The sequence below is a fragment of the Panthera uncia genome (genome assembly GCF_023721935.1).
Source record: "Panthera uncia isolate 11264 chromosome C1 unlocalized genomic scaffold, Puncia_PCG_1.0 HiC_scaffold_4, whole genome shotgun sequence".
NCBI classification, from domain to species: Eukaryota; Metazoa; Chordata; class Mammalia; order Carnivora; family Felidae; genus Panthera; species Panthera uncia.
In genome coordinates, this window is record NW_026057585.1 from 81,414,524 (window position 1) to 81,442,375 (window position 27,852).

A 27,852-nucleotide genomic window follows, 5' to 3' on the forward strand; every position below is an offset into this window, starting at 1 on the left:
CCTCACCTGTAAAATCGAGATAAATAACTGTGCCTACCACATATGGTTGTAAGGACTGAATGAGTTTGCTTTTTTTAATTTTTAATATTTATTTATTTTTGAGAGAGAGAGAGAGAGAGAGAGAGAGAGCGTGCGCGCAGGGGAGGGACAGAGAGAGAGGGAGACACAGAATCCGAAGCAGGCTCCAGGCTCCGAGCTATCAGCAACAAAGCCTGATGCAGGGCTCGAACCCACGAACTGAGAGATCATGACCCAAGCTGAAGTTGGATGCTCAACCGACTGTACCACCCAGGTACCCCAATGTTCAAGTCTTAAGTATTATTATTAGTAGTATTAGCATTCCACTCTCAGCTGCACCCCTGCAGACTGGTGTGCAGAGTGGCTGGAGGGGCTAGCATTTGCCGTCTCCTCTGTCATCCACTCCAAGCCAGCAGGCAGGCTGGTGTGTGTAGGGGGAGGAGCCGTGTGGGGCAGAGGGCAGGAGAGAGATGGCAGTCCTGATAAGGGGCGAGTGTAAGGGCCCTGGGGGTGGCTGCATCTGGCCCCCCCCGGGGAGAGGCCCGGGCTCAGCGGAGGCTCCAGCAGCTCAGGGGCCCTTACAGCGGCGTGTTTGGGGCGTATGGCCTCAGTGCGGTGAGTGTAGGGGTGCGAATGTCTGCAGGTGAGCGTGTCTCCGGCAGGTGTCTATGGGACTGTGGGTCCCAAGGAATGGACTGAAAGCTCTGGGGATGGGACCACCCTCAGGGGTGTGCAGTCTAACAGCGCCTTCTGCTCTGAAGGGCTCTGCTCTTGGTCTAATGCTTGGCTGTCACCGTCTCGACATTCTTAACACATTTTTTTTTAACCAGGGGCCCCTATTTTCACTTTGCAGTGGGCCCGCCAGTTATCTAACCAGTCAAGGGTCGGGGGTACGTGTGTGTGTGTCTGGGGGTGCGTGCGAGGTCACGTGCGGTTTTAAGTGTATGTGCGTCACGTCTGGGCTTGCATGTGTGTCTCTGGGATGGGTCTTCCTCTGGACTAGGGGACCAGGATGCTGGTCTCTGTGGGAATTACCTCCCCCACCCCCACCCAAGACACAGAGAAAAGCCTCTCGCATCAGTTCCGCCCTGCACCCCCCAGCCCAACCTCACACCCACACCAGGACCCCTCTGTCTCTGCAAGATCCCAGCGCCCCACCGCATCCCTAGTCCTGCCCCTGTGGGAAGATGGAAAGAGTAAAAAAAAAAAAAAAATCAGTCCTGGGGAAAGGGCTGGGAGAGGAGAGGAGAAAGTGTGGCCCTGACAAGGGACCACGTTCACCAACCCAGCAGCAGAGCCCGAGCTCAAACTGAGTCTTCCCGCCAACCTTGCCCCAGCCTCTGACCCCCTCCACGCCTCTGACGGCTGCGCCTGCCATCACTGCCTCTGAACTACGAGCAGGATTCTATCTCTCTTGGGAAACACGGCACCCATAGCACAGTCCCCACCAGACCCCATCTCTCCTCCGGCCACAAATGAGAAAGGGTCTGAGGACATTGACATCATCGCGTTCATCCCTCATTGTTCAGATGGGGAAACTGAGACCCAGAGAGGCATAGCGGCTGCTCCAGATCACTTACCCAGGGTGGCACCAGGAGCTTCCTAACTCCCAATCTCGTGGTCTTGTGCTCAGTACTCTCACTTCTCCTGTGCTCAGTACTCTACACTCAGGTAAGCACCCAGAGGCCCTGGCGTCTGAGGACTCTCTCTGCCCGCCCCCCCCCCCAGCCCAGGGACCCAAGGGGTCTTCAGGGGTGGTGATTGCTGCCAGCTCCCAGGGATAGAAGGGCAACCTAGGGTGGGGGTTCTGCCTGCTGTTTGTCACAGCTACCTGGACCCCCATCCCCACCCCGCCTCCATCCCAGGCTGCAGAAAGAGCAGGCAGCAGGGGCGGGGGGGGGGGGGGCTAGCCAGGCCCACAGAGGCCCAGAGATCCGGCCGGCACTCTTCACCAGCAAGGGCCAGGCCCCTGCTTGGCTTCCTTATCTCCTGGACGTGCCTTCTAAGAGTTTGTTTGAAGACAGGGTTCTCCGGTGTAAACGTAGCTCACCTGACCCCGCCCCCCGCCCCATTAGCTCTCTCATCCCACCCTATTTTACAGTCAGCAGCCTGGGGACTGGAACACAGGCCAGATGAGGGAGAAGGCAGGAGAGCAAGTGGCTCCGCAGGACAGAGCTGCAACGCTCCGCCCTCCTGGGAGGGGTCACGCTATCATCTTTGGCGACCCATCCCTCCCGGGTGTTTAGCCCTGCGGATGCAGCCCAGTTTCAGAGCCACGACAAACATCTTCTCAGCCATGTGGCCAGAAGGCTGGGCCAATCGATCTCCAGCTTCTGGGTGGGAAAACCCAGGTCCGGAGAGGGGCAATGGTGGCTGGAGGCCTGGGCTCACACGGCAGCTATGAGCCTGAGCCCCGCTTCAGGTGCCCTTGACTCAAAACTAACCACCTCCTCCTGGTTCTGGGGGATCTGTAGTCCCGTGAGAAGGAGCTCAGGGCTGGGCTGCCTCTGAAACTCCTGAGTCCAGGGGTATCTTTTCTTGAGCTACCTATTCTTTGTTGTTGTTGTTGTTAATTTTAAGATTAAGAAAAAAAAGTTTTATTTATCTTTTGAGAGAGAGAGAGCACAAGCAGGGGAGGGGCAGAGAGAGGGGGGTTGGGGAACAGAGGATCTGGGCTGACAGGCTGACAGCAGTGAGCCGATATGGGGTTCGAACTCCTGAACCGCAAGATCATGGCCTGAGCCGAAGTCAGACGTTGGGTTTCCTATTCTTGAATCCCCTCCAAAATCAACCTTTCTTTTCCCAACATCTTCTCCCAGCCTCTTCTGCCTCAGCTAAACCATTGGTTTAAGGGATGGGGGCTGGATAGTTCCAGATGTCCCAGCCATACATCAGCCCCCCTATGGGGACCTCAGCCCTGCCAGGGCGCTCAGGCAGAACCTGTCCCCAGAACTTCCCCTTGTCTCAGAAACTAAAGACAGCCCTGGACCTCACTGCGTGCCAGGCTCTACTCTAAGACTTGGCGTATCAGCTCGTTGTGCCTCGACGAGGTGACGGAGGTGCAGAGAAGGCACGTAATCTGCCCACAAAGCTGACATGGTAAGGTAAGGCTTTAGCTCAGGAAACCTGGTTTCAGAGAGAGGACTTTTAACCACTGTGTCAGGGACCTTGTGTCCCGTGATGGCCACCCTCCCTGTTTTCCAGACTCACAGGCCGTCCAGAACAATGACCATGTGTCCCAGTTTCGCTTGCAACTAGATGTGGCCACGTGCCTAATTTCTGGCCAAGAGGGAGGCCATAAGTGCAGCTTCCAGGTCACGCCTTTAATTAGGAGAGGTGTGTCCTCCTCTGTCCCCTGCCTGCTGGCTGCTGGTGAGAGCCTGGGACGACTGCCATAGCCTCCTAACTAACCAGTGTCCAGTCCAGCCTCCACACGACAGCCAGAGAACTCTTAAACATGATCTGAGTCAGATCATCGTGCTCCCCCACCTGAGCCCTCAGTGACTCCCCGTGGCCTTCGGAAGAAAGGCCAGCCTCCTTGATGGTGGGCAAGGCCTTTTTTTCTCCGGACCTAAACGATCTTCCTATCTTTTATTTATTTATTGTTTATTTATTTATTTACTTGAGAGAGAGAGAGAGAGAGAGAGAGAGAGAGAGAGAGAGAGAGAGCCTGCACATGAGCCGGGGAGGGGCAGAGAGGACAGAGAGGGAGGGAGAGAGAGAGAATCCCAAGTGCCACCCGTGCATAGCCGGACGCGGGGCTCGATCCCACGAACCGTGAGACCATGACCTGAGCCGAAATCAAGAGCCGGACGCCCAACCCACCGAGCTACCCAGGCGCCCCTCATTTGCCGCTTTTATCCTCTGCCCTCATCCCAGATCAATCACCAGGAAAATCTCATCTTTCTTTAACTGTCTATTCCTCCTCTGCCTTCCCAATTTCTCACCCCACACCTGGCAAACTGCTATGCATCCTTTAAGATCTAGTCCAAAGGGTATGTCCGGTATGAAGCCTTTCCTGACTCTCCTGGCAGAGTGAGTGGCTTCCCGCTCTTGGCCTTCCGCGGTCCGTGTGCGGTCTGCACGTGGGATGATGATAGCCTTTCTGTATTGCCATAGTCTGTAGGCATCCACCTCTCCCCTCTCTCTATAGGGGTGGAACCTAAGTTTAGGCCATCGGTTGGTTGCCAGTACGGGTCCAGGCACCAAGCCAATGGCAGTCAAGTTCAAGAATGTGTGTGTGTGTGTGTGTGTGTGTGTGTGCATGTCCTGAGCTGGCTGGAGGCCCAGGCCAAGGAGACAGGCAGGACATCTAGAAATAGCCACCTCCCTGGGTCCAGACCAGGCCTGGCCCCCTGATTAACTGACCCTGAGTGAGGGTGTCGGGGCCCAAGATGGGTGGGTGGAGACCAAGAGGTATGACTCAGGCAGAATGTGGCCCTATTGCCCTCTGGGGTCTGCTAGCCAAGGCAGATGGGCCCTGCCTGACTGTTAGTGGTCTGTTCTGGGACTCAGACCTCAGTGACCCTCAGTGACCAGTGGGTATTTCAGGCCAGGTCTGGGCATCACCTGCTTCTTTGGCCCCGCGGCTTGTAGGTCAAAGGGGAGCCTGCCAGCCTACCCCCTGAGGAGGTGACGGGATTGGAGCAGAGACACTGGAAAAGTTTGTCCTCTCCTGGTTCTGGCCCCACCCCACCCTCTTCCCCCACTTGGAAGCACCCTCCCTGAACCACCAACTGCCAAAGCTTGAAGGATTAAAGGGTTCATCTGGCCCAACCCCCTGCCATGGCGTTGGGGACACTGAAAGAAAGAGACTGGCCCAAGGTCACAGAGCGAGGCAGGGCAAAGACTGTCTCTGGGAAAGGCGGTGTGGAATGGTGGCAGGCCATACAAGGCCTCGGGGCCAGGGTCCTGGGTCCAAATCCCGGCTCTCATCTGTAACCTGGGGATGGGAACCAAAGTGCCTACATCACGGGGTTACTGTCAGAATCACAAGAGCTGCGAGGCTGAAACCTGCTGAATCCAGGGCCCGGCGCTTCGTAAGTGCCGCACGGCTGCGGGCAATCGTTTTCCGCACCGCGCGTCACAGCGTGTAAAGGTTCTCTGTCCCCACGATCTCATGCGCTCCTTCCTCCCACCCTGGAAGGTAGACATGACTATCCCCATCACGCAGAAAAGGAGACAGGCACAGAGAGATTGACTGGCCAAGCTCACACAGCCGGTTATCGGGTCTCCCAACTGCCCTGCCAGGGGTCTTTCCCCCTCTTCCTCCTGGCCCCTGACAGCTCATACAGTGACTCGTCAAATGGAGAGAGTGACCGCGCACAGGCCAGTCCTCAGCTCCTGACGCCACCCTGGGCTGTTCTGAGCCCTGCACTGAACAACCCCATTGCCCATCTGACGTCACCCTCCCGACTCTGGTCCCATCCTCCTCATCTCTTCCTACCTCCCACCTCTAGGAGGGCAGCTCTTTCACCCAAGTCCACCCAGTTCAAGTCCAAGTAGACGGCTCCTTGCCTTTCCTATCTAGTGTCTTTGGTGACTACGGGGCCCAGAGATGCTGCCCCCCCACTCCCACCCAAACAGCCGATCCCAAGATCCCAGGTCCCAGACTCCCGAGTCCAATATCCCTTCTCTGCCGGACCCCTGCCAGGGCTTGCCAACCAGCTGTCCTCACCTAAGGACACACAGGGGTCACCTGTCCACACCAGCTAGGCTCATCAGGTCTCCTGGAGCTGCCTGCCTCTTTCCAGAATCTTAAGCGGGCTGTTCCTGAATGAAGTGTGCTCTAGGGAGCGACCATTGAACCAAACGTCTGTTTGCCGCTAGGTCACGTGGCACATGAACCCGCCCCGGACCTCGGGGTAGTATGAAGTGCTGTTTATAGGTTTCCCTTTCTTATTATACTTTACTCAATCTCATATTATTTGTAGTTTTATAGGCATTAGGTTTCCCTTTCTTATTATACTTCACTCAGTCTAATCTAATATTATTTGTAGTTTTGCAGAGGCAAATTTTTCATTGGATAGAGGGGAAGGAGTGTGGGGAAGGAGCCGGGGGCTGTCTGGAATCTGGTTTGATTACTTCCTAGGACTGGAGCTGTCCCTAAAGAGAGCTACTGTCCCTAAAGAGGCACCTGGCTGGCTCAGTCAGTACAGCAGGCAACTCTTGATCTTGGCGTCGTGAGTTCAAGCCCCGCGCTGAGGATAAAACTCACACACGGATGATAATAAATTAAAAAATAATAAAGAGCTACAGTTGAGATTCTGGCTACAGCTATGTGCTCAGAAGGGCAGTTCTCAGCCCCACGACCCACAGGACAGGGCGCAGTCTCAGGGCCCTCAGGGATGGAGTGGAAAGGAGGCTACAAGACAGGATACTCTGGCAAGAGAAAAGCTGAAAGTAACGGGAAAGTGGGGGGACAAGTGGGGGCAGAATTTGCAAACCGAGAACTCTGAAGAAGACAAGCGATGTCCGTTGCTCTCGGAGAGACTGTCTACTTCGCAGACCCGTGCCAGGCCCTGTGAGAGGCTCCGTGGACATGGCAGGGTCGGTGTGATAGGAAAAGTCAGACTCTGAGTCGAGTGGACCACATGGAAAGCGGGGTGAGTGCTTTGCTGGGGAAGATGGGGCTTCCCGAGGAGGGACAGTCAAGCTGAAAAGTAAGGAATAACTAAGAGAGTAGCAGCTAGGGAGGAAGAGTCCTCTTAGGCAAACACAAAAGAGATACATGGCACCCCTTTGAGATACAACGAGAACAGAGTGGCTGCAGCCTGGAGAGGCAGGTGGAGGCCAGAGCCTGGGGGCCTCCCTGGAAGGCGGCTGAGAAGAGAAACAATTACCCTTTGTACTGCATTCCCAAGCTTATCTCCCCAGAGTCCCTGGGAGGCTGGCTTGGTGGGAACTGTGATGTGCTTTTCTCAGATAAAGAAATACAGACCCAGAGAGGTGGTGACTTTGCCCAAGGCCACACAGCTGGTCTGTAAGCAACAGGGGCAGGAATGGAAGCCAAGTGAGTCTCACTCCAGAGCCCCCAAAGCTAGAGACGTAGACAGATTCACTCACGCACCCACTCGTTCATTCATTCATTCAATCAATATTCCATACACTCCTTCATTCATTCGTTCAATATTCATTCATTTATGCCAACCATCTGCCAGGCACTATTCTCGGAATAGGATTTCAGTAATAAACTTAACTAATGAAACAGACGGAGCAAGGCGGAAGAGTTTGGGCTTTATTCTGCCAACAGGGAGGACAGCTGGCTTCTGGGAAAGCCGAGGTGACCGCCCCACCACCCTGAACTACCCCCTCTCCTCTCTGGGCAGAGAGAACCATTGTTCTCCTTCCAGGGAGCATGTGCCACAGGCAGCAGTTTCTCAGAAGCAACTGGTGTTGAGTAAATCCCTACCTTTTGCCATCATTTGTTCTCTCAGACCCACAGTATCTAGAACTCTTGGGGAACGAGGAAGCGATTTCCTTGTGGCAAAAAGAACACTGCATTCCAGCCACCGTGCTGCAATCCCCCTACATAGTGAGCTCAGGGAGGATGGGGACTGTGGCTCTCCTGTTTCCCCTGGAACCCGCTGAGCCCAGCACAGTGTCTGGGCGCAGGAGGTACTCACGGAGACCGGTGAAATGCATGAGTTACTTAAAGAGAAAGGGAGAGATGTGGAAAACTTGTCTGCAGTATCTGAAGGCACTTAATGGCCCCAGTGAGGAGACAGACACACCTGGTTCTTTGCTATTGGTTCAATGTCTCCAAGGGCCTTGGCTCATTCACATGCATCTCTGGGAAAAGTGCCCCGGGGAGACCCAGAAGGGAGAACGTAATCACCACTCATTGAGTATTCTGTGTGTTAGGCTTCCATATGTTATCTCTTTTAATCCTCCTGTCAACCCTGGGAGTAGATGGCCCTTCCTCCATTTGGGAGGAAAGGAGACTCAGAAGGGGAAGGGACTGGCTCCTAGTCTCTTGACTAGTAAGTTGCAGGCTTGGGATTTAGAACCAGGCTTCTTTCCAAAGATGCCACTTCTGAATACATCATGCACCAGGGGAAGCTATGGAGGGTGTGGAGAGAAGGGTTAAGAACTTGATTCCGTGGCAGAGGGCTGCACCACCATTACCATAAAAAAAAAAATAAAATTCCAGCAGCAGGTCCTGGGGGTGGACTGGGGCAGTCAACATGCACAGATTAGGCCCCGAAGAGGTTATGGGGGGGGGGGGTTTCTATGTCCCTGGGTCAGTGGAGGCTCCAGCTCAGCTTCTTTGGCCTCTACCTCCGGTGTTTCTCCCCGTGCCAGTGGCACATCCCCTATTGGAGGCGTCTAGATGGCAGGGAGGGTCCAGGAAGCAGCCCAAGATGCTGAGTAGGCCCCCTGCTCTCCCCCCAGCCCCGCCCCATGGCCCCACGGATCATCCGGTGCAGCTGGCCCATCTCATTGGCTCTCTCTTGGTTACTCGGCTCTCCTCTTTTCCATCTTCCCAGCCTGTGGTTGCCGTGGAGACACAGAACAGTGACATCACCATAGGGCGAGGGCTGCGGAGATGCGCTCTTGGCAGGGACTGGCCCTGCGGCCTGCCAGATGTTGTATCCACAGCTGGATCTGCCAAGGGCAAGAAGGAGGGGCAGGAAAAGGGAAGGGCGCACATTCCCTCCCCTTACCCCTCGTTCCCCAGATGCAGGGAGTGTCACGGGGCAGAGAGGATGCAGGTAATCGGAGGGATGAGAAGCTGTACGTATTTGGAAGGGAGAAGACAGCCCAGTGGAAAGCAGATAGGGCATGCCTGAGGAGTCAACTGACTCAGGTCTGGGTGTGCTGGGGAGATGGGGGTAGGGCAGCAAGGCTAATGGGTCTAGGCTTTGTCTCCAGGCTGCTCAGCTTAGGCAGGGGACAAAAGAACTTTGTGGCAGTGTCCTTCTCAACCCATCCCCCAAGTCTCTGCAGCTCCTTCCCCATGGCTGCAGCAGGTTCTAATCCTGCCCAGAAATGAGAAGATTGAGGATTGGAGAAGCCAAGCGATCTGCTGTGGGGGGCCCGGCAGGTGAGGGACAGGGCCTGAGAATCCCACCCTATCCAAGGATGACAGTAACGATAACAGCAGTGGAATTGAGCATGAAAGTCCCCCATGCTCAGCGTTTTAAATGCACTATCTCGTTTGCTCCCCAGACATCTCTAGAGGGGTAAATACTGTCATCACTTCCATTTTCAAGATGAAACTGAGACCCACAGCCACACGTCCAGTACCCAAGGGAATCAGAACTGGCTCACAGATCTACCTGCCCGCAGCTGTTAGCCCCAGCCCTCCACGGCTGCATCGGAAGGACCATGTAGGGAGACCGCTCTGGCCTCTGGGGTCTCTAGCCGCTTGGTCCTTCAGAGAGGAGGTCCAGTGTCTAAAGGTTGTGACCTTGACTTAGAAACCATCCCACTCTCCTCCCCACCCTCCCCTGCACCTGCTCCGGCAATGAGGTCAGCAGGGCTCCGTGCCCGGCCCTAAGGCCTTCTGGCAAGTGGACCTGTCCGAACAAACCAAGAGCTTGGGCAAGCGAGGGCTCTTCCTCCCTGGCTTCTTCCCAGAAAGTCAGGTAGGGGCAGATGCTGTCCACTTCCACACGGAGAAACAGAGGCCCAGGGAGGAGGGTCTGCCACACTGCACATGTGCAGAGCTGCTGGGACCCCAGGGCTAGTGTGCCCTGTGCTCCTGCAAGCTCCCTGGGTGGACCTCTGCTGGCTTCAGTTCGGTCGAGCACCATTCACTTCTTTTTTTTTTTTTTTAACATTTATTCATTTTTGAAAGGCAGAGAGAGACAGAGCGCGATGTGGGGGAGAGGCAGAGAGAGAGGGAGACACAGAAACAGAAGCAGGCTCCAGGCTCTGGGCTACCAGCACAGAGCCCGACGCCGGGCTCGAACTCACGGATCCCGAGACCATGACCTGAACCGAAGTCGGCCACTTAACAGACTGAGCCACCCAGGCGCCCCGGGCACCATTTACTTCTGCAGGGCTTCCTATCTGTTCAGCACTCGCTTACCCCTCACTTCCTCTGGGGAGTCTCCCCCAAGCCCCTAGGTCAGGACAGGTCTCCCCTCAAAGCCACCAGGCTAGGTGAGGTCTGCCTGCCCAAAGGGGAGCTACACGAGTGCGTCTTATTCATGGTGGTCTCTCCAGAGCCCAGCCCAAGGCCTGGTGAAAAGTAGGCGCTTTAATAAGGGGGGGGGGGGGGGGTATTAAGAAATGAATGGACCCCTCCAAGCTTCAGTTTGCTCATCTGTAAAACAGTGGAAATGATAAAACCTACTTGGTGGACTTTGCTCCGGAAGTTCAAGGAGAAAATGCACTTAAAGCAAAAAAACAAAACAAAACAAAACAAAACATCAATACAAGGTGGATCTTCCTATTAAAAGCGCTTTGTAAAGTGTCCATCACACCTCAGGCTCTGTAAAGGAGGTGAGGGACATTCTGTGAAAGAGGTCAGAGAAGGGCCGGCAGGCAGGTCGGGGCTGCAGCGGTCAGGAGGTGGGGAGCTGCCCTTGAGCCTGTCAGGTGGCTGGGGGACGGAACTTCGGAAGGAGGTGAGGGGGCAAGTGACCCGATCAAATGCTCTGAGCCCTGCGTACAGGTCAGAGAAGCCTGAAGCGCGGCCAAGGAGGATGCGGAGCAGCCCTGCAGGGCGGAAAGGCCCGCGCCGGTGACATTCCACGGGGAGGGGCGAGCACGTGCGGGGCGGGAAGGGCGCGGCGGCTTGGGTCGCTTTCGCCAGGGGCAGGTGGAGGGCACAGGGGCAGCTCAGCCTCTCACGGTGCCCCCCTGGCCTCTTCCCGCCACCGGCGAGTGCGCAGTGGCGGGAAAGCGCGGCTTCCGGGACCAGCTAAGACCAGGCTTGCAATCTGGGCTCCAATTAAGCCTCGCCTTATTTCCTGCGACCTTGTCAGTTCCCCTCTGAGCCTTGGGCTCCTCACCTGCAAAATGAGGACCAAGATGCCTGCGCCGCTTAGGGTCAGCCAGAGCTTTCCCGGCGTGGGCATCAGCCCTGTCTCCTCTAGTCTCTCACCTCTGCTCTAACCCCAAGCTCGGGGTGTCACTGGGGGACGAAGATGTCCGGAGCGCGCGCCCCACCTCGCGGGCACCGTGCCCTCAATTGCTTCCTCCTCAGATTGCGACGAGCGCCTGGAGGCCTGGGAAGAGAGCAGGTCCCACCAGCGCGGGGCAGGGACTCGGAGGCCGGGCCCCCGCGCTGACGCAGGAGAGCCGGGAGCCACTAGCTGTCCCCCTCCCCCGGCCGGGCGGGTCGTGGGGGATGGGCAGCCAGCTCCGGGCGGTGGAGCGCCCGCCTGAGGCTTCCTATTTCGGGACCTGGGGGTGTGGGCCACGCCTCACCACGTGATGCAAGGGCTATTTAAAGCGGCCGCGCGGGCCGGGAACCGCGGGTCCCGGAGTCCTTGCACGCGTGTTCTGTCTCCTCAGCTTTCTCGGCCTAGCCCAGCCTCACCATGGTGGACGCCTTCGTGGGCACCTGGAAGCTAGTGGACAGCAAGAATTTCGATGACTACATGAAGTCGATTGGTGAGTGCGACTCGGGATGCTGCTGGGCGGGGGAGGGGCTGGCCGCGTGCGCAGCCCCGCGCAGCGTTCTGGCTCTGGCTGCTACTCCGCGAGCCTGCTGCGTCCCTCCTGCTCAAGGTTGGGGAGTAAGGGAACGCGGAGGGGGTGGCAGCATGGGCTAGGGCACGCGAGGCCTGTTGGAAGGGGGTTTTCATGGTCTGAACCCGGCTAGAGGGATTCCCAGGTAGCGAGGAGCAAGGAGGTAGGTGTGCAGGTCGATGTTGGGGCGGGGAGGGCTTTCGAGGAAGAGGCGTATATATATAGGATCTGGAGCTAGGAGGTGGGTTTGTATGAAAGGAGAGCATTGACCTAGAAGGTGGGAGGCTAGCGGGAGGAGCAAAAAACCAGGAGCATGGGTGGTTTAGGGATTGTAAAGTGTGAATACGCAAAGGGAATGGGGCGGATGGGGAGTGTACTATGGCGTAAAGAAGCGGGAACCCCGAGGAGGAAGGAGGTAGAAGAGGGAACTACCGGTGAATGGGATATGAGGAGGCGCCGCACAGTTAGCAACAACCCCTGCCCCTCCACGTTGAACTAGGGAAAGGATGGCTGCTGGAGGATGCCCTCCTTCTCACCATCCAGTCTCTGACCTTGTCCCGCAGTGGTGTGTAACCAGGCTCTAATCGCAGTCTGAGAGCCTCGTGGTAGGGTGGGGCAAGAGGACCCATGATCAGCTGGCTCAGCCACTTGTTGGGGAGGGGTCTGGTGGAGAAAACCAGTGGACTTCTGGAGTGCAGCAAGGGTCTTGGAACAAGGCCAAGATCTGTTAAAGGCAGGGAGGGTCTTTGGTCTCCGAGGGCGTGGTGTTGGCTGGGGAAGAATAAAGATTCCGACTCTTTACAGGTGAGGTGCTTGGAGATCCCCATGCCTTGCCTAGTTTGACAGATGGGGAGACTGAGACCCAGAGAGACTGAAACTGGTCAGATCAGCCCCACAGCAGAGCTGATAAGAAAACCTAGATTTCTAGATGTGCAACCCAGAACTATTTTCCCCTATGGACCCTGGGGGTGGGAGTGGTAGGAACTGCTTAGCTAAGAATTGGCCTTCTCGTTTCCCCTCCTTGTATGGGCTTCGATGGAGGTGATGATGCCCTTTCACCCAAATCCCCAGGTGTGAGATTATCTTAGTCCCCCAGGCTGCGACAGGGAAACCAGCATATTGTTCATAGTTGAGCTCCATTCCATGCCTTCCTACTAGGGAAAGGGGGCTGGATTCTGGCAGATATCCAAATAAGGTGTGGGGGACCCACCTCTTAGCTCTGTTCCTAACCGTTTCCTGAACTAGGGACCACAGGTGTTGGCTCTTGAAACCAAAGCTCTCAACTGCCCCACCACAGTATGCTGGGTACTATGCCCACAGACCCCAGGAAAGCAGCCACACTTGGAGCAAGCGAGCCCCGGGACAGCTGCTGGGAAGTCGGGATGCCCAGAGCCAGCCCCTCCTCCCTTAGTAGACATTCCAGCCAAAACCTGTGTCCCTGAAGTGAGCTGCAACATCCTTACCACCCTTCTCCCCTTATTTTGCCCCAAATAAGGGGGCGAATTTGGGCTGCAGGGCTGAGCGTCCATCCAGCCTGCTCTTCTCCATATACAGATGTAAAGAATGAGAGGCCCATGGGGGAGAAAAGACCGTCTTCAGCTCTGACAGTAAATAGCTTCAGCTTCATCTCTAAGTAGAACCCAGCTCTTTCTGAGCCTCCAAAATTGTCAGCCCCATTTTTGGTCTCAGTTTCTCTTGGCTCAGTCCCTCACTCACCTCTCAGTGGTTTCCTTCCTCAAACACACCACACCTCTGGGTAGGTCCTATGCAAACAGAGCTCCTTCCATGGTGACAAGGCCCTGCTCTCTGCTGGGGAGTGGGATCAGCCTCACTCTGATAGCAGGGCTAAGGCCAGTGCCCTTACTGGCCAGGCAGGGCGGAATCTGCCCTCGCCCCTCTAGTGTTAGACCCAGGGTTCTCAGGACATCCAGGCAGACAGACCCAGCCCAGTTAGTATCAGTGATCACAGGCAGACCTGGTGGCCATGCTGGGAGAATGGCCCAGGGAGGAACAGCGAACAAGTTTTGGAGCCTAGATTCGTGTCTACCACTCACTCTTTGACTTTGGCGCAAGTCACCTCTCTCCAAGCCTCATCTGTTAATTGGGGATATTAAAACCTGTTCGGGGCTGTTACGAGCATCAACTAAAAACAACCTGTGTAGGGTCTGGGCGAAGTCCCTCACTTCCAGCCAGGGCTGTGTAGCCCGGCACACCACCTCCCCACGCTGGGCTGCTTCTGGAGGGCTCACCACAGCTGCCGGGGGCAGAAGGGCGGGCAGGGTGTCGTGATGGGAGGTTGGAGGCAAGAGGGCAGATCTCAGGGAAGCTAGGACCTGAGGGGCTTAAAGCTCTGTCCAAGAGCTCTTTGTTGCACACTCTTGCGGGACACTCGGGCTTTGCCCAGCACCCAAGGAAGCGGGGCTTGGGTCAGCAGGGAGTTCCCACAGGGCCTCAAGACTAGGAGCCAAGAGACCTGGACTTGCATCCTGACTGCACTAGCACCTGAGGCGTCTCCTAAATCTGTATACTGACACACACACTCCCTTCTGCCTCCCTTCTGGGTTACGGATTAGAGGCTTTGAAAATACCTTGCCAATAAATAAATAAATAAATAAATAAATAAAAATATGTCTTTAAAAGATTAAAAAGAAAAATAGAAAATATCTTACTGCTATACATAGGGGACAAGGGTAGCAGTGCATTTCAGGGCAAACACTTCCAAGGTGGGAAATTCTTGTCCCTCAGGCTCTGGAAGGCAAAGTCTACATTTCTCTTCTTTGCTCAGCCTGTGGGCTGAAAGCTGCTCAGGTGCCCTGGAAGGCAGCCCTTGCTCCAGCCTAGGGAGGCCACATAAGCCCGCTCTTCAGTCTAACAGTTCTGGGTGTGAATTCCAGATCTGTGACCTTTGGGCTTCAGCTCTGTTTTTTGCATCTGTAAAGCAGAGCTAATAGCATCAAGCCTTCAGGGAGAATGGGAGGGCCAAGGGCGATAACATGCACACGAGGACAGTCCTCACCACACAGAGGCCCCTGGGCCACCGACTTGCTGTGGCATGCCTGTCCCTTAAGGTTCTCTTCTGTCTATTGCAATCAAGTGTCTCTTCACTGCACAGAGCTAACAGGAAAACTGAATTTAAAAATGGCCAGGGTCTCTGAAAGCTCTCATACTCCTCTGCTCTCGGTCCCACGTCCAGGCCTGAGAGTTGTTCACTGAGGTCCCTGTGCTCTGCCTTCCCGCTTCACTCATATGCTCATAACCTTCCCCCTGCTCTCAGGTGTGGGTTTTGCTACCAGGCAGGTGGCCAACATGACCAAGCCTACCACAATCATCGAAAGAAATGGGGACACTGTCACCATAAAAACACATAGCACCTTCAAGAACACGGAGATCAGCTTCCAGCTAGGGGTGGAGTTCGACGAGACAACAGCGGATGACAGGAAGGTCAAGGTGAGTCATGGAAGGGGGTCTGGGAGTTGGAGGGTGTGGAGACGTGGCACCTTACTGTTGCACCCCGAGGGGCAGGTGGTTATGGGGGACTGAAATGAACAAGGTACGTAAAGCCTGTGCAGTGCTGGGATGCCCCAGGTGCTAGAAGCACACTAGTCCTGTCTTCCTCCCTCTCTTCTTGGGGAGCATCTATCTGGGAGTGGGCAGCACAGGGCCAGGATGTTCTTCTGACCTCAGCGTTGACTCCAGCTCCAGCTCAGTGACCATGCGTGGCACGCACTAGTTCTGGATTTCTTTCCAATCCATAGACGGGAGAGTTATGTGGCCATGGCTGTGACCTCCAAGTGCTTTAGGAAGAATGCCCAGGAGAATTCAGAGCCCTTCCCTGATTGAGCAGACCATTCTGGCCTCCAGCAGCACAGGGGGCAGCTGGGAACAAGAGGTGGGGACCTACTCAGAGGCTTCCTTTTCTCCAACCTCCACCTCCCAGCCTTGGCCAGTGACCCTGAGGAACTATTTCCAATGTTGCCAGCCCACAGGCAGGAAGAGCTGTGTTCTGGATGGGGCATGGTCTACGGTGTGTTTGTATGTCTTCTCACCAGGCCTTAGCCCCTCTCCTCCCAGGGAGGGAGGGGACATCTACCTCTAGTCTCAGGGCTTCTCACGTGTGGTGGCTCTTGTCTTTGCTGCTTGCCTCAGGCCTCCCAGCCCTCTCGGCCACGCATGGCAGAGAGAGAACTAAGGGGCTTTGATCTCTAAAGGGAGTTCCTATAGCAGTATCTCCACCAGACCCTATCAGTCAGCCCCTCAGCTGTTTCTCGGCTTCCTCACAACTGCCCCAGAAAAGACAGGACAGGGTCTGGTCTTCTCCTTGTGAAGGAAGCTGGAGCCCAGGCCAGAATCAACAGGAAGCTGGCGGCAGAGCTGGGATGGTGCCCAAAGATGTCATCCTACCTTGGAGAGAGGTAGCTGCCCTATCACTTGCATCTGCCTCCTTGACTAGCCCACTTTTTGAGGAACAAGAATCCCAATGAAACAGTAGTGCTCTGGGATGCCTAGGCTAAAAATAATCTGGAGTAGGCAAAAAAAAAAAAAAAAAAAGAAGAAAAAAAAACCCACCACCTTGGGGGATGGGAATGAGGAGTAAGTGGTGGGAGCAAGGATGCACAGCCACTCCCCATGTGGCCCTGAACACACACGCAGAGCCTCCTCAGATTCTCCTACTGAACCCTGCTCAGCCAGAGTCCCCTAGCCTGACCTAGAGCCCCCAAATTCCTAAACAAGAGAGACCTGGGAGAGCTGCCAAATGAGAACCAGCTGATGCAGGCTGGCAGAGCCCAGAAGACTAAGTGGGCATTTGACCAGGGTCTGGAACACTCCAAGGGCACCCAGTCCCAGGACCCGGCAGTTGCTGTCCACTTGTCAGCTGAAGGGGCCACATGATGTGGATCGGGAAGAGAGAGGAATACAAAGCAGGAAGTCTGATTTCCCAGCACCTCCCATCTCCACGGTCTGTTAGACGTTATGTGTGATCAGCACTCGGCCGGAGAGTCTCAGGACCCCTCCTCACCGGTCTTTCCTGGGGATACAGGATGATTCATGTCCCCTGTATCTAAGGGGCCCTAGGGCTGTGGACATCACCCAGAGGAGGGGATGAGCGCCCATTCCGAAGGCTGGTGGCACTTCTCAGAACCAGGCTGTCTGGCTCCACCATGCTGCCGGCGTCTCCCTACCCGCGCAACACCTGAAGGCCCCCGCCCCAGCCAGGCAGTCGTGGAGCAGAGGCTGGAGGAGGACTAGACCGCCTGCGGGGCTAGGTTGGAGGCGGCCGCCTGAGCTCCGTTAGTTTGGGACAGAGGCAGGGTCCTCTGTGACCCCAATGACCAGACACCATCCTGTCACTCAGTCCTGGCTCAGATCGCAGCTCAGACCTCTACCCTCTTTCACAGTCCATCGTGACGCTGGACGGAGGCAAACTTGTTCACCTGCAGAAGTGGAACGGGCAAGAGACAACACTGGTGCGGGAGCTAGTTGATGGGAAACTCATCCTGGTAAGATGGACAACTTTGGAGCCTCACCCAACCGGTTACCACTCCTTCCCCTTCGGTCAAGCCTGTGGGAAAGCCAGCGTCTTCCCCTGGGAGCAGTGGAGGGTGGAGGCGGGGTTGGGATGGCTTTAGGTGGGAGTTTTCTGTGTGGTAGCTTTGGACTCATACAGGCCTGGATTCACATCTCAGCTTATACGAAACAGGGCTTCACACACGTCACCTTCTCCGTGTCCCGCTGTAAAAGGGGCATGAGCAACACCAAACTCGTGGGCCGCTGGGGCATCAGGAGACCGTGACGTAGAGCACACAGCATCACACGGGCGAGGCAGAGGGCTACCACACGTGCCCCACGGCCTTAGTGTCCTCCTCTGTTGCCACCTTGCCTCACCCGGGAGTAGAAAGCAGGGCCAAGCTGGATCCCAGGCCCCTAGGAGAGGCTTCGCTCTCCTCCCTGGGACTGCGCTGCCACACAGAAAGCCTCTGGGCAGGGACAGTGGGGCAGTGACAGACCAGCCCTTTCCACCTCATTCCAGCCCCACCGCCGGTCAGTGCTTTGCATGCCTGGCCCTCTGCGAGTACCTGATAACAGCCTGGGGAGGAAGGGACAGCCAGGCTGGCACGTGGGTCTGTTTGGGGACAAACTTGGGGCCTCCGCTGGAAGAATGTAGCCGTGACTGAACACCCCCAGGCCCCGGGCAGAGACAGCAGCCCCTGTGGTCTCTGTAACGCTCTCCCTGCATTGCTGCATCCAGGAGGCCCTGCAGAGTTAAGAATGAGGTGTCTAGGTCTGGTGGGAATGTGATACGCAGGACCAAACACTCACTGGGCAGTTCGGCCTGTGGTGAGGCCATGGGCCTGGCTCTACGATGCCAGGCTGGATGATGGTGGCTCCAGCCTCTGGTCCCTGCACTACTCTAAGTCGGGGAAGGAACGGAGAGTTGGTGGCCTAGCACAGTTCTTGCCCAAGAGTCTCTGGACATTTGTATTATTTGTCTACTACGTGCCAGGCACCATCTTAGGCACTACGGGAATGGTGCAAGGGAGAGAAAACACCCTGAGATCTTGACCAGTCACTTCCTCTCCCATAGCTCATTTCCCCAACTTGCTAACAGAGGAATTAAGTGCCTAACGAAACTAAAAGCTTGGTGCTAAGTATTAGAAAAAAAGACACGTAAAGTACCTGGCACACAGCAGGCAGTCAATACATGAAGATTATTGGGATGAAGGTGGAGGCCCTTCCCAACAGAATGCAGAGTGCCCCAATACCTTCGGTGCCCTCACCCCTGCCCTAATCTGACTCTGTCTCTCCTTTCAGACACTCACCCATGGCAGTGTAGTTTGCACTCGTACTTACGAGAAAGAGGCATGACCTGTCCACTCCTTCACCGACTGCTCCTCTGCCAATCGACTAGCCCTGGACTCAGCACCGAATTGCCTCATTTTTCCCTTTGGCGTTTTGTATAAATCCACCTGGGTTGGGGAAATTCTTCTGGGGTCAGGTGACACCAGCCTAGATCCGTTTCTGGCTCCCAGTGTGTATGTTTGTTTTTTCAACTGCATCCAAAGGGTGCTCTAAGGTCAATAAAGCAGAGCCAAGGTCACCAAATTGCCTTTTTGCCTTTGGTGACACGACTCTGGGAGTCTTGGTTTCCTGTGTGTCGGAGAGTGGGCAGAAATACTGCCTGAAGGTCACTCAGAAGCAGCACAGATGAGAGACTGAACTGGACAGTCTCAGGGACAGCGGTAGCTGATCACGTAACGTGTGTAAGAGCACAAGAGCTGCACCTACACCTTGCCTTTACACTGTCCCCCCACCCCATGGCCAAATGAGCTAGTCCAACCTGGAATAATCCATCAGTGGCCCGGCTTCCCCAGGCTTGGCTACTAAACTGTCACCTCAGGCCCATCCTGCGCTGAATGCCCTTGGGTTTGGAAAGCCGCTCTTGTCTGTGAAATGCTGTGGTCTCTCTCTTTGCAGAACATAGGCTCAGGACACAGGATGCAGGCTTGTGCCTTCGTAGTAGGAGCAAATGCTCGCTGGCCAAGATGACTGCTAAGCTCCCTTCTATGCCCTCGGCCATTCAGGGTTATGAATTCTTACCGGTTCTCTAATCAGCTCTGGGGGGAGAGGTCATCTAATCATTACAGAAGAGAGGGCTTGTAAGTGATCTCCTAAGAAGGCTGTGACCTGCTGGTGCCTCTGGCTCTGTACCTCAGCTGGGCCTCTCTCCAAGGTCTGAAGTAACATATTAAATGTTTTTCTGTCAACTAATACAGACTCGGTGACTTTTAAGGCTGTAAATTACCCAGGAAGAGGGATTACGGCAATAAGAACCTTCAGTAAGTTTAAAACCAAACACACTTCCGTTTAGTGCCAGGAATTGAAGCAGAGACCTGAAGTGGGACCAAGGGACTCACACGGTAGTGAATACAAAGTAAAGCAATGATCTTGGCTTGAGCTGTCTGGTTCAGTGGTCTGGCAGAATGTCACACACAAGCTCAGTCACTGAAGACGATGGTTTTCTGGCTGTCACTTCTAGCATGATTGAATCATGTCAGGGGGAATGGAAAAAGTGAGCACCACTTCTTACCGTGTTCTCCCTCATCCTGCCGATCTCCCTCGGCCCCCGTGTTGGATGCTCACCAAGCAGCCCAGGGCAGACCCGACGGGGAGGGGCCACCCACTCTGTTCTCCAACTACAGCCAGACTCGCCTCCACAGCGGTACCTGTGGCTGGAGCCTGGACCCCTGTGCAGGAATCTGGCTCTGGCAGTGGCAGCTGGAGAGGGTAACAGGACCTCCTGCTGGATGAAGGAAGTTGAGTGAACGAACGGGCGAGCTGCAGGGGTCACTTGCAAAGGGACCAGGAATGATAAGTGAACGACAACTCATTCAGGCAGATGCTTCTGACTTCTAACTCCCAAACCTGCCTGCTGCATGAGGGGAAGTCATCTCCCATGGGCGAGAAGCCAGCGGGGTGGGAGGCCATTTTCTCACTACTGAGTCTTTCCGGGAGCCAGGGCTTCAAGGCACCGGGCTCCTGGTTCCTCCTCCTCTCGGCCACCCCCCTACTCTCTCCGCTCTCACTCCTTGTGCTTCTTCTTGTGCTTCTTCTTCTTCTTCTTCTTCTTCGCTGCCTTGCTGTCCTTGGAGGTGTGCCTTGCCCTCTTGCCTGTGTCACTCTCAGAGTCTGAGCTGTCTGAGTCAGATGACTTCCTGTCTCTGTGTTTCTTTTTCTTCTTTTCCTGAAAAGAAAATTTAAAAAGTGGCGTTGCGTGTGTGCGTTTGCTTGAAAGTACTGCAGCATATAATCAATAGGGGACCATTTAACATATAAAGCATTAAGAAGAGTAAGTTAAATCTTCAAGTATCAACGAGAAAAGATACCCCAAACAAGTGAAAGGACCGAGTCATGCTACAGCATGTATTCTAGAGTCCAGCGTGTTTACCATACCATATAATGTGTATATTTACACATACCTGTAAACGTGTAAAATACACAGGTGTATGAAATACACAGAACAGCGGAAAGGACACAAACTGGCGACGAGTGACCTCAGGAATGAATGAATGGAGGGAAAGATGGGAGTCTTTTACTTTTTACTTCATAGAACTCTGTCCAGTTAGATTCAAAAAACCAAAAAACCAAAACACGAGTGTCCTTACTTTTATTTTTAAAAAGCACAGGTGAAGGGAGTCCTTAGAGGTCATCTAGCGTAGCTGGAGGCAGCGCCCCCAGGGGCCCAAGGTCCGCGGAATCAGAGTGAGAGCTCCAGGACCTGGGGGTCCCGCGCTGGTTTCCAGCAGACCTGATGCAGGGAGCAGAGCTGCCATCAATTAGAAAGGCTCCCGCTGCCGCCCTTGACGTGTGTCCTCTCTAACCTGCGCCAACGGCCCTGTGAGATTTTACTGCGAGAGGGAAGAGCCCAGAAAGAACTTTCTCCAAACTACAACCACCACACCATGCCGCCAAAGGAACAGCACAGACTCAAAGGATGGGAGGCAGATTTCTAGACTTCCGTGCGGGGCTTCAAGCAGTTTTTAAGCAGCGAGTAGCTTTTTCCTTGAATTTCAAACGTCTGTATTGCCTCAGGAAGGTTTCTAAGAAGGGGATATTAGGGGTAAGAAAGAGACGGGGCTGAAGAGGCACGGCTCCTGCTCCCTCTACGGGTTCCCGGCCGGCATCCCGAGGGCTGTTGAGTGCCTGAGTGATACGCCAGGTCTTAGGAGCCGCTGTGAGAAATGATGGACGGAACACCGGACCAAGTGTCAGACCCAGATTCGAGTTCTGGCTTTGCCACTTACGATCACTGCTCTGCAACTCAGCGCGAGCCATTTTATCTCACGAGACCTACTCTCCTCAAATGTGACGTGCAGCTGGGAACAACACCTGTGTCACACGTCTGTGGTAAAGACGTGATGAGACAGTGTCCGCGGCTCAAGAGGTTGAGAGCCACTTGTCCCAGACCACACGGGCAGGGCTGGGACCCGCACACGCATGAGACAACTGGCAATCTCCTGAGTTTTCCTCTGTGGCGCACGGCCTCTCCTCCCGTACAGCAATGGCAGGCCTCGTTGTATGGTGGTCAGTGCAACGATTTCGGAATCAGACAGAGTAAAGTTCAAATTCCAGCTGCCGCTTATTAGCTCTGTCACTTGGGACGAGAGACTTAACTTTTTGGAACCTCGGTTTTTTCTTTTGTTAAAGAAGCTATGCGGATTAAACAAGACAAGCACTAGTTACCAGGCACGAAACACCTGATACGTGGTAGGCGCTCAGTGGTAGCTACAAGTACTGTTCTCTCATTTCAGAGAACTCCCGAAATGTTCTGACAGTCTAGTCAGACATCTCTGGCAGGTGAGTCAAAGTTTTGAGAGAAGAGTAGACCAAAACTGTTTCTTGAAGTCTCCAGTGGAGTAGGGAGACGGGAACAAAGCCGCCCCAGGCCACATCACCAAGCTGTAGGGACCGCGGCTGGGGGAGCGGAGAGCCAGCAGATGGACGGTGCTGTATCTTCCGCTGACAGGCTCATGGAGACCAGTCACGGGGTACGGGGCCCGGGGAGCCTCACTGCGTTCTGCCCCTGAGGTAGGGCAGGGTCCTGGCGGAGCGAGTCTGGCACCTGTCCCTCCAAGCCTGGCGTGGATAAATACGTGAGGAAGGGGAGCAGTAGCGTTTTACATCCAAACAGTACTTTAGTTTATCGAGCTTTCTGCACCCGTCCCGCTACAACAGTAATCCGGTAAGGTCAGACTTCAGGAATCCCCACCCCCACCGTGCAGATGGGAAGGCTGCAAGTAAGAGGATCACCACGAGGTGACCGAGGCCCAAGCGACAAGAACAGTGTGCTTTGTAACTCACGGTGGGCGTGATGTCCACTGTGCTTGCTCTCAAAGATGTAAGCTCAAGAGGAGGAAAGAGAAAAACAAGTCACAGGCCATGTGGGATGTGGACTCTACCTAGAAAGGAGGCGGGGGGGGGGGGGGGGAGGGGAAAGGCCTTCTAGACCTCACTCTTGGTGCGAAAACTCTTTTGTAAGCTGACCAAAGAAAATCTAGTCCTCCAGCAGGTGGCGTCAGTTGCTTCAGCGGGGGTGGTGCAAGACGAAGGTCTGGAGTTGGGATTAGGGAGAAGATGCACAGCCAGAGCCTACACCAGCTTCTGGTGCCCTGACTGCATTCAAGGGGCAAGTGGAACGGAAGAGAAAGGGTAAAAAAATGACCCTGGATGTGAGTCCCTGGCAGACAGGCCGGGAGGTGCATGGGAAAGAAGCCACTGCTCAGAACTGCTCTCCAGGAAAAGCCAGTATCCAGTGACAGCAGCTAGCCCACCCATTTTCTCGGTAGTTCTGCAACAGGTTAGCAGCAGCCCAGCAGGAGAAAAACAAAAACAAAAACTGCGAAAGGGGAATAACAGCAGCTAACTTTTAATAAGTACTTAATTCTCTAGATGCTGAGCTGGGTACTTTATGCACATACCTCCCTCCTCTGACCTTCACAACAAATCTGTTGGTTTTTTTTTAATGTTTATTTTTGAGAGAGAGACAGAGAGAGAGACAGAGAATCCAAAGCAGGCTCTAGGCTCTGAGCTGTCAGCACAGAGCCCAACGCGGGGCTCGAACTCACAAATCATGAGATCATGCCCTGAGCCAAAGTCAGATGCTTAACTGAGCTACCCAGGTGCTCTTCACAACAAATCTATTAAGTGGCCATAATTACCCCTATATTTTCAGGAAAGAAAAAGGTAACTTCAGAGGGGATGACTGAGATGGACTTGCCCACATGGTAGGACATGGATTTGACTCAAGTTGGGTCCCAGAGGAGACGTTCTTTTTAGCTCTGTCTGCATTAAAGGCAGCACCTAACTTAGTACCTGCCAACCAAAGGCACTGATTTTTGGCCCAAAATCAATCAAGTGAGCATTTATTCTTATTTATTCTTAAGAATTATTCTTGAGAAATGATTAGTTCTCAAACGGAGAAGTTCACTGGGGTGAACTTTCGGGAACTAAGATAGAGTGTAATTCCTTGATAGAATTTACCTATAATGCACCAGTTTACCATAGCTTGGAATGGGTAAGACCAGAAGAAAAAGGTTTATCAATCAACTCATAAATATTTATTTAACTTTACCTACAAAGCACTTTAGGGAGCCACAGGGGCATACAGTGTTGCTTAAGAGATAAGGAGAACACACCAATTTTTAATAGAATTCAGGCACAGTACCTACTATTTCACTGAGTAGTGGAACTTGGCACCATTCCTCCAAACCTGAGCCAACCTCGTCAAATCAGGGAATAACTCATCCGACAAGTATTTATTGAGTGCCTTCTGAGAGCCAGGAATATCCATTAATTAATTTGTCTCTTAAAATAGGATAGTCGAGTGAGGTCGGAAATCAGGGATCATGAGCCTTCAAGGAACAAATTATCAAAGATAAAAACTAATGGAGATACTAGGGAGTCCATGGCGGTAATGTTAAGCACAAAAAACATGCCATTAACACACAAGGGAAAAATCGATCATGTCTGAGGAATCTGAGGCTGGCTTCATGAGAGATAATATGTAATGTGTTATGCTTCCGAAGCATGAATATGGTTTTGGCAGGTCGAATGGTGGTGGTGGTGCTGATGGAAGAAGGAAAGTGGGGGGGAGACGGGATGAAGGCAAATGCTCGGAAGATCTTTCAGGGGGTGACAGATCACCTCCTGTGTAGCTATTTACTATGCACTGGATTCCATCCTTTCTCTTCTACTCAAAGTCATCGATCCAGGAATTGTCCTCTCTCCTGGATCAATTTCCCCCTTTACTGGCTCATTCCCGCCAATAAACAAATATGCTATAATAGTCCCATGAAAAAAAAAACCAAAACCTGGGGGGAGGGGTGCCTGAGCAGCTGAGTGGGTTAAACATCCAACTCTTGATTTTGGCTCAGGTCTCACAGTTTCTGGGATTGAGCTCCACATTGGGCGCTGCACTGCCACAGCAGGGGTTTTCTCTCTCTTTCTCTCTGTCCTTCCTCTGCTCACATGCGCGCTCTCTCTCAAAACGAATAAATAAAGTTAAAAAACAAAACAAAACCAAAAGCCTCCTGGGGCACCCGGTGGCTCAGTCAGATGGGCGTCCGACTCTTGATTTCGGCTCAGGTTAATTATCTCACGGTCGTGAGATCCAGCCTCAAGTTGGGGCTCAGCACGGAGCCTACTTGGGATTCTCTCTCTGCCCCTCCCCCACTTGCTCATGCTCTCTCTAAAAACACAAAAACAAAACTAAAACCTCCTGAACAACTTTAACCACACTGTCATCCTGGCACTCCACTGAAACAGCTCTCGTCCGGGCTACCAACGACCTCCACGTGGCCAAATCCACGGTCCTCATTTACTTGACCCGCCAGACGCATCTGACACACTCCATCTTCCTTAGAACATACTCCTCACTAACTTCCACCGCATTCTCTTACTTGTCCGCTCACTTCGCTGGCTGTTCCTTTTCAGTCTCCTTTGCTAGTTCGTCCTCACCTCCAGAGCCCCTAAAAGTTGGGACACTCCAGTGTTCAAAGACCTGCCCCCTTCCTAGATTTATTCTCCAGGTGATCTCACACATGAACGTAAACACCACCGTCTGTATGCGCTGACTCCCACATTTATCTCTCTTACCCGGGCCTCTCCTCTGAACTCCAAACGACACACGCAACCGCCTACCGTGGGTGGGTCCGCGTGGATACCTGGCCGCGGTCACTACCGCCGCACCCTGCCCTCACGCCACCCCCTCCAGCTTTCCTCCCCACCGTCGTATGTAGCCACTCAAACCAAACCCCGACTGCTCCCCACTCCCCTACTAACTTCTGCATTCCTTCTCCTCTCAACTCGAATCTTCCAGTTACTCAGTCCAAAACCTCTAGAGCGCTCTTCAACTGGTCTCTTCCCTACCTCACATCCAATCCGTCAACAAATTCTGTCAACTCTGCCTTCAAAATACATCCCCACCTCGACTCCCTGCTCACCACCCCCACCGCCTCTCACGGGGACTGGGAATACTGTCTGCTAACGAACGAGCTCGCTGCCCAGTCCCCACACAGCAGCCAGGATGACTCTCCTCAACGGCAAGCCAGATCACGTCGTGTCTCCAGGCAGAGCTCTGACGACACCCGCCTCCCTCTACTAGGACAGCTGCAGTCCTCACGCTCTCCTACGAGGCCCCCCATGGCCCGGTTCCCCAAACTTCCTCTCTTCTCCCTCGCTTCACCCTGGTTACTCTGGCCTCCTTACTGTTCTTTAAACATGCCAGCTCATCCCCAGCATCTGGCTACTGTACTGGCTGAAATACTCTTTCCACTTATCGGAGGGGCCTGCCTCCCCTCTTCCTCCAAATACCCACTCTGATGATGCTTTGAGAAAGGCCTGCCCTCACCACTCAGCCTGCGATGGTGAGCCACCTCTCCTCCATCCTCCCATTCCAGCACTCCCTCTCTCTCAGAATCAAATAGACTTTTCACCACAGCACTTAGCACTACCTGGCATATTGGTACTACTCTGCATTTGCTTACCAGTTCATTGGCGGTGACCCCCGTTGGAATGTAAGTGCCGTGAAGACAGGGACTTACAGTTTTGTTCACTACTGTCCCTGCAGTGACTAGAACAGAGCTTGGCACGCAGAAGCTCTTTTAATGAATGAGGTTAAAGAACAGTTGTGTGTGGGAAGGAACTGGTCAGAGATGATGCTGGGAGGCTGGACAGATTGTGAAGAGTCTCAAACTCAGACTTCATTCCATAGAAGGGGGATGAATCACTCAAGGCTTTTGAGTAGACCACCCTAGACAGCTCTCTGTGCTCTATCTGAATGGGTCCAGGATTGGCAACCACCTCTCTCTCGCAGATGAGCACCAGAGGACGTTCTCTGGACAAGAGGACAAAGCCAGCACTGCAGCCAAGGAATGACATTGCTATTTCTGTTCAGCGGAGAGTAATTGCAGTAGCCACATCAAAAGAAAATTATATTCTGGATCAAATATAGTTAAATGTCACTATAATTAGTGGGCAGCCTTACCTCAAGGCACATGCTATCTCATAATATCGTACTGATTCAGAAAGATCCACGGTGGCATACAGTTAAGTGAAAGAAGCCAGCAACGTACAGACCACAGGTTCATGGAAACATTACCCAGGGTTTTGCAACAAAAACCGCTATTCCTATTTTACCAACCGCTTCATATCCCATTTCCATTTTCAACACACAGTTTCCTCTTGTTCTAATTATGCCCAACAAAAATGACTTACAATTTTCAGACACTTGGACAAAAATTGTCATGGTACTGAATGGGTTTATAGGACTAAACCAGTGCATACTAGATGTTTGGACAATGTGTGCATTCAGTGTGTGTATGTGTGTATTTTAATGTTTTTATTATTTGAGAGAGAGAGACAGAGAGCAAGCAGCAGAGGGAGACACAGAATTGGAAGCAGGCTCCAGGATCTGAGCTGCCAGCATAGAGCCCGACTCAAACCCACAGACCGCGAGATCATGACCTGAGCTGAAGTCGGACGCTTAACCGACTGAGACACCCAGGCGCCCCCCAGTGTGTGTATATTTGATAAAACGAGGTGGGGGCCTCCGGGCAGGATGCTCTCATACTCCTATCCCTGTTCCCTTCATTATTACCTACTGGCACAGCAACAGGAGTCAGTCTTTGCTACTCTCCAAACTAAGGGCAGGTCTCACTGAGTCAAGGGACCTACAGAGCTACTGAGAGCAGAGATTATGGATCTATCTATTCAAAGGTAGCTAGCGTATGCCTATTATATGCCAGGCATTATGTGGAACATGTGACATCCTTCCTTTATCCTGGACCACTTTCTGGTTTCCCAACATGCCTAGCACCTTCTCCTGTCTGAGAAGCTTTGCGTTAGACATTCTCTTCACCAGATTGCAAAAAAGACGTGGGACAATGAAGTAGTCTAGTAAAGAAGCAGAGATGAGGGGTGCCTGGGTGGCTCTGTCAGTTAAGTGTCCAACCCTTGATTTCGGCTCAGGTCATGATCTCACAGTTGGTGAGTTAACCCCCCCCCCCCCCCCCCGCTTAGGGCTCCATGCTGACAGCACGGAACCTGCTTGGGATTCTTCTCTTCCCTGTCTCTCTGCCTCTCCCCTGCTTGTGCACTCTCTCTCTCACTCTCTCCTTCCCTCCCTCCCTCAAA

General features: G+C 53.7%; 2 protein-coding genes and 1 long non-coding RNA gene across 5 annotated transcripts in view; 2 read left to right on the top strand and 1 right to left on the bottom strand.

Annotated features, from left to right (window-relative positions):
- Positions 1 to 2: 2 nt before the first annotated feature.
- LOC125912856 (uncharacterized) lies at positions 3 to 2,632 on the top strand. Its single transcript, XR_007454848.1, has 3 exons — positions 3 to 292; positions 1,548 to 1,689; positions 2,120 to 2,632. It is a non-coding gene; the product is annotated as an uncharacterized LOC125912856 (long non-coding RNA).
- An 8,797-nt stretch (positions 2,633 to 11,429) lies between these two features.
- FABP3 (fatty acid binding protein 3) lies at positions 11,430 to 19,431 on the top strand. The gene is made up of 4 exons (XM_049617637.1): positions 11,430 to 11,586; positions 14,939 to 15,111; positions 17,061 to 17,162; positions 18,475 to 19,431. Exons 1-4 carry the CDS (start codon positions 11,514 to 11,516, stop codon positions 18,526 to 18,528), a joined length of 402 nt encoding a protein of 133 aa, XP_049473594.1. The 5' UTR covers positions 11,430 to 11,513; the 3' UTR covers positions 18,529 to 19,431.
- A 73-nt stretch (positions 19,432 to 19,504) lies between these two features.
- Positions 19,505 to 27,852, bottom strand: part of ZCCHC17 (zinc finger CCHC-type containing 17) — a 61,426-nt gene continuing 53,078 nt past the window's right edge. For all 3 annotated transcript variants that reach the window (XM_049617633.1, XM_049617634.1, XM_049617635.1), the window contains one exon: positions 19,505 to 20,404. In XM_049617633.1, the coding sequence (XP_049473590.1) occupies positions 20,243 to 20,404 (162 nt within the window). In that variant the 3' untranslated portion in view covers positions 19,505 to 20,242. The remainder of the gene's footprint in view (positions 20,405 to 27,852) is intronic.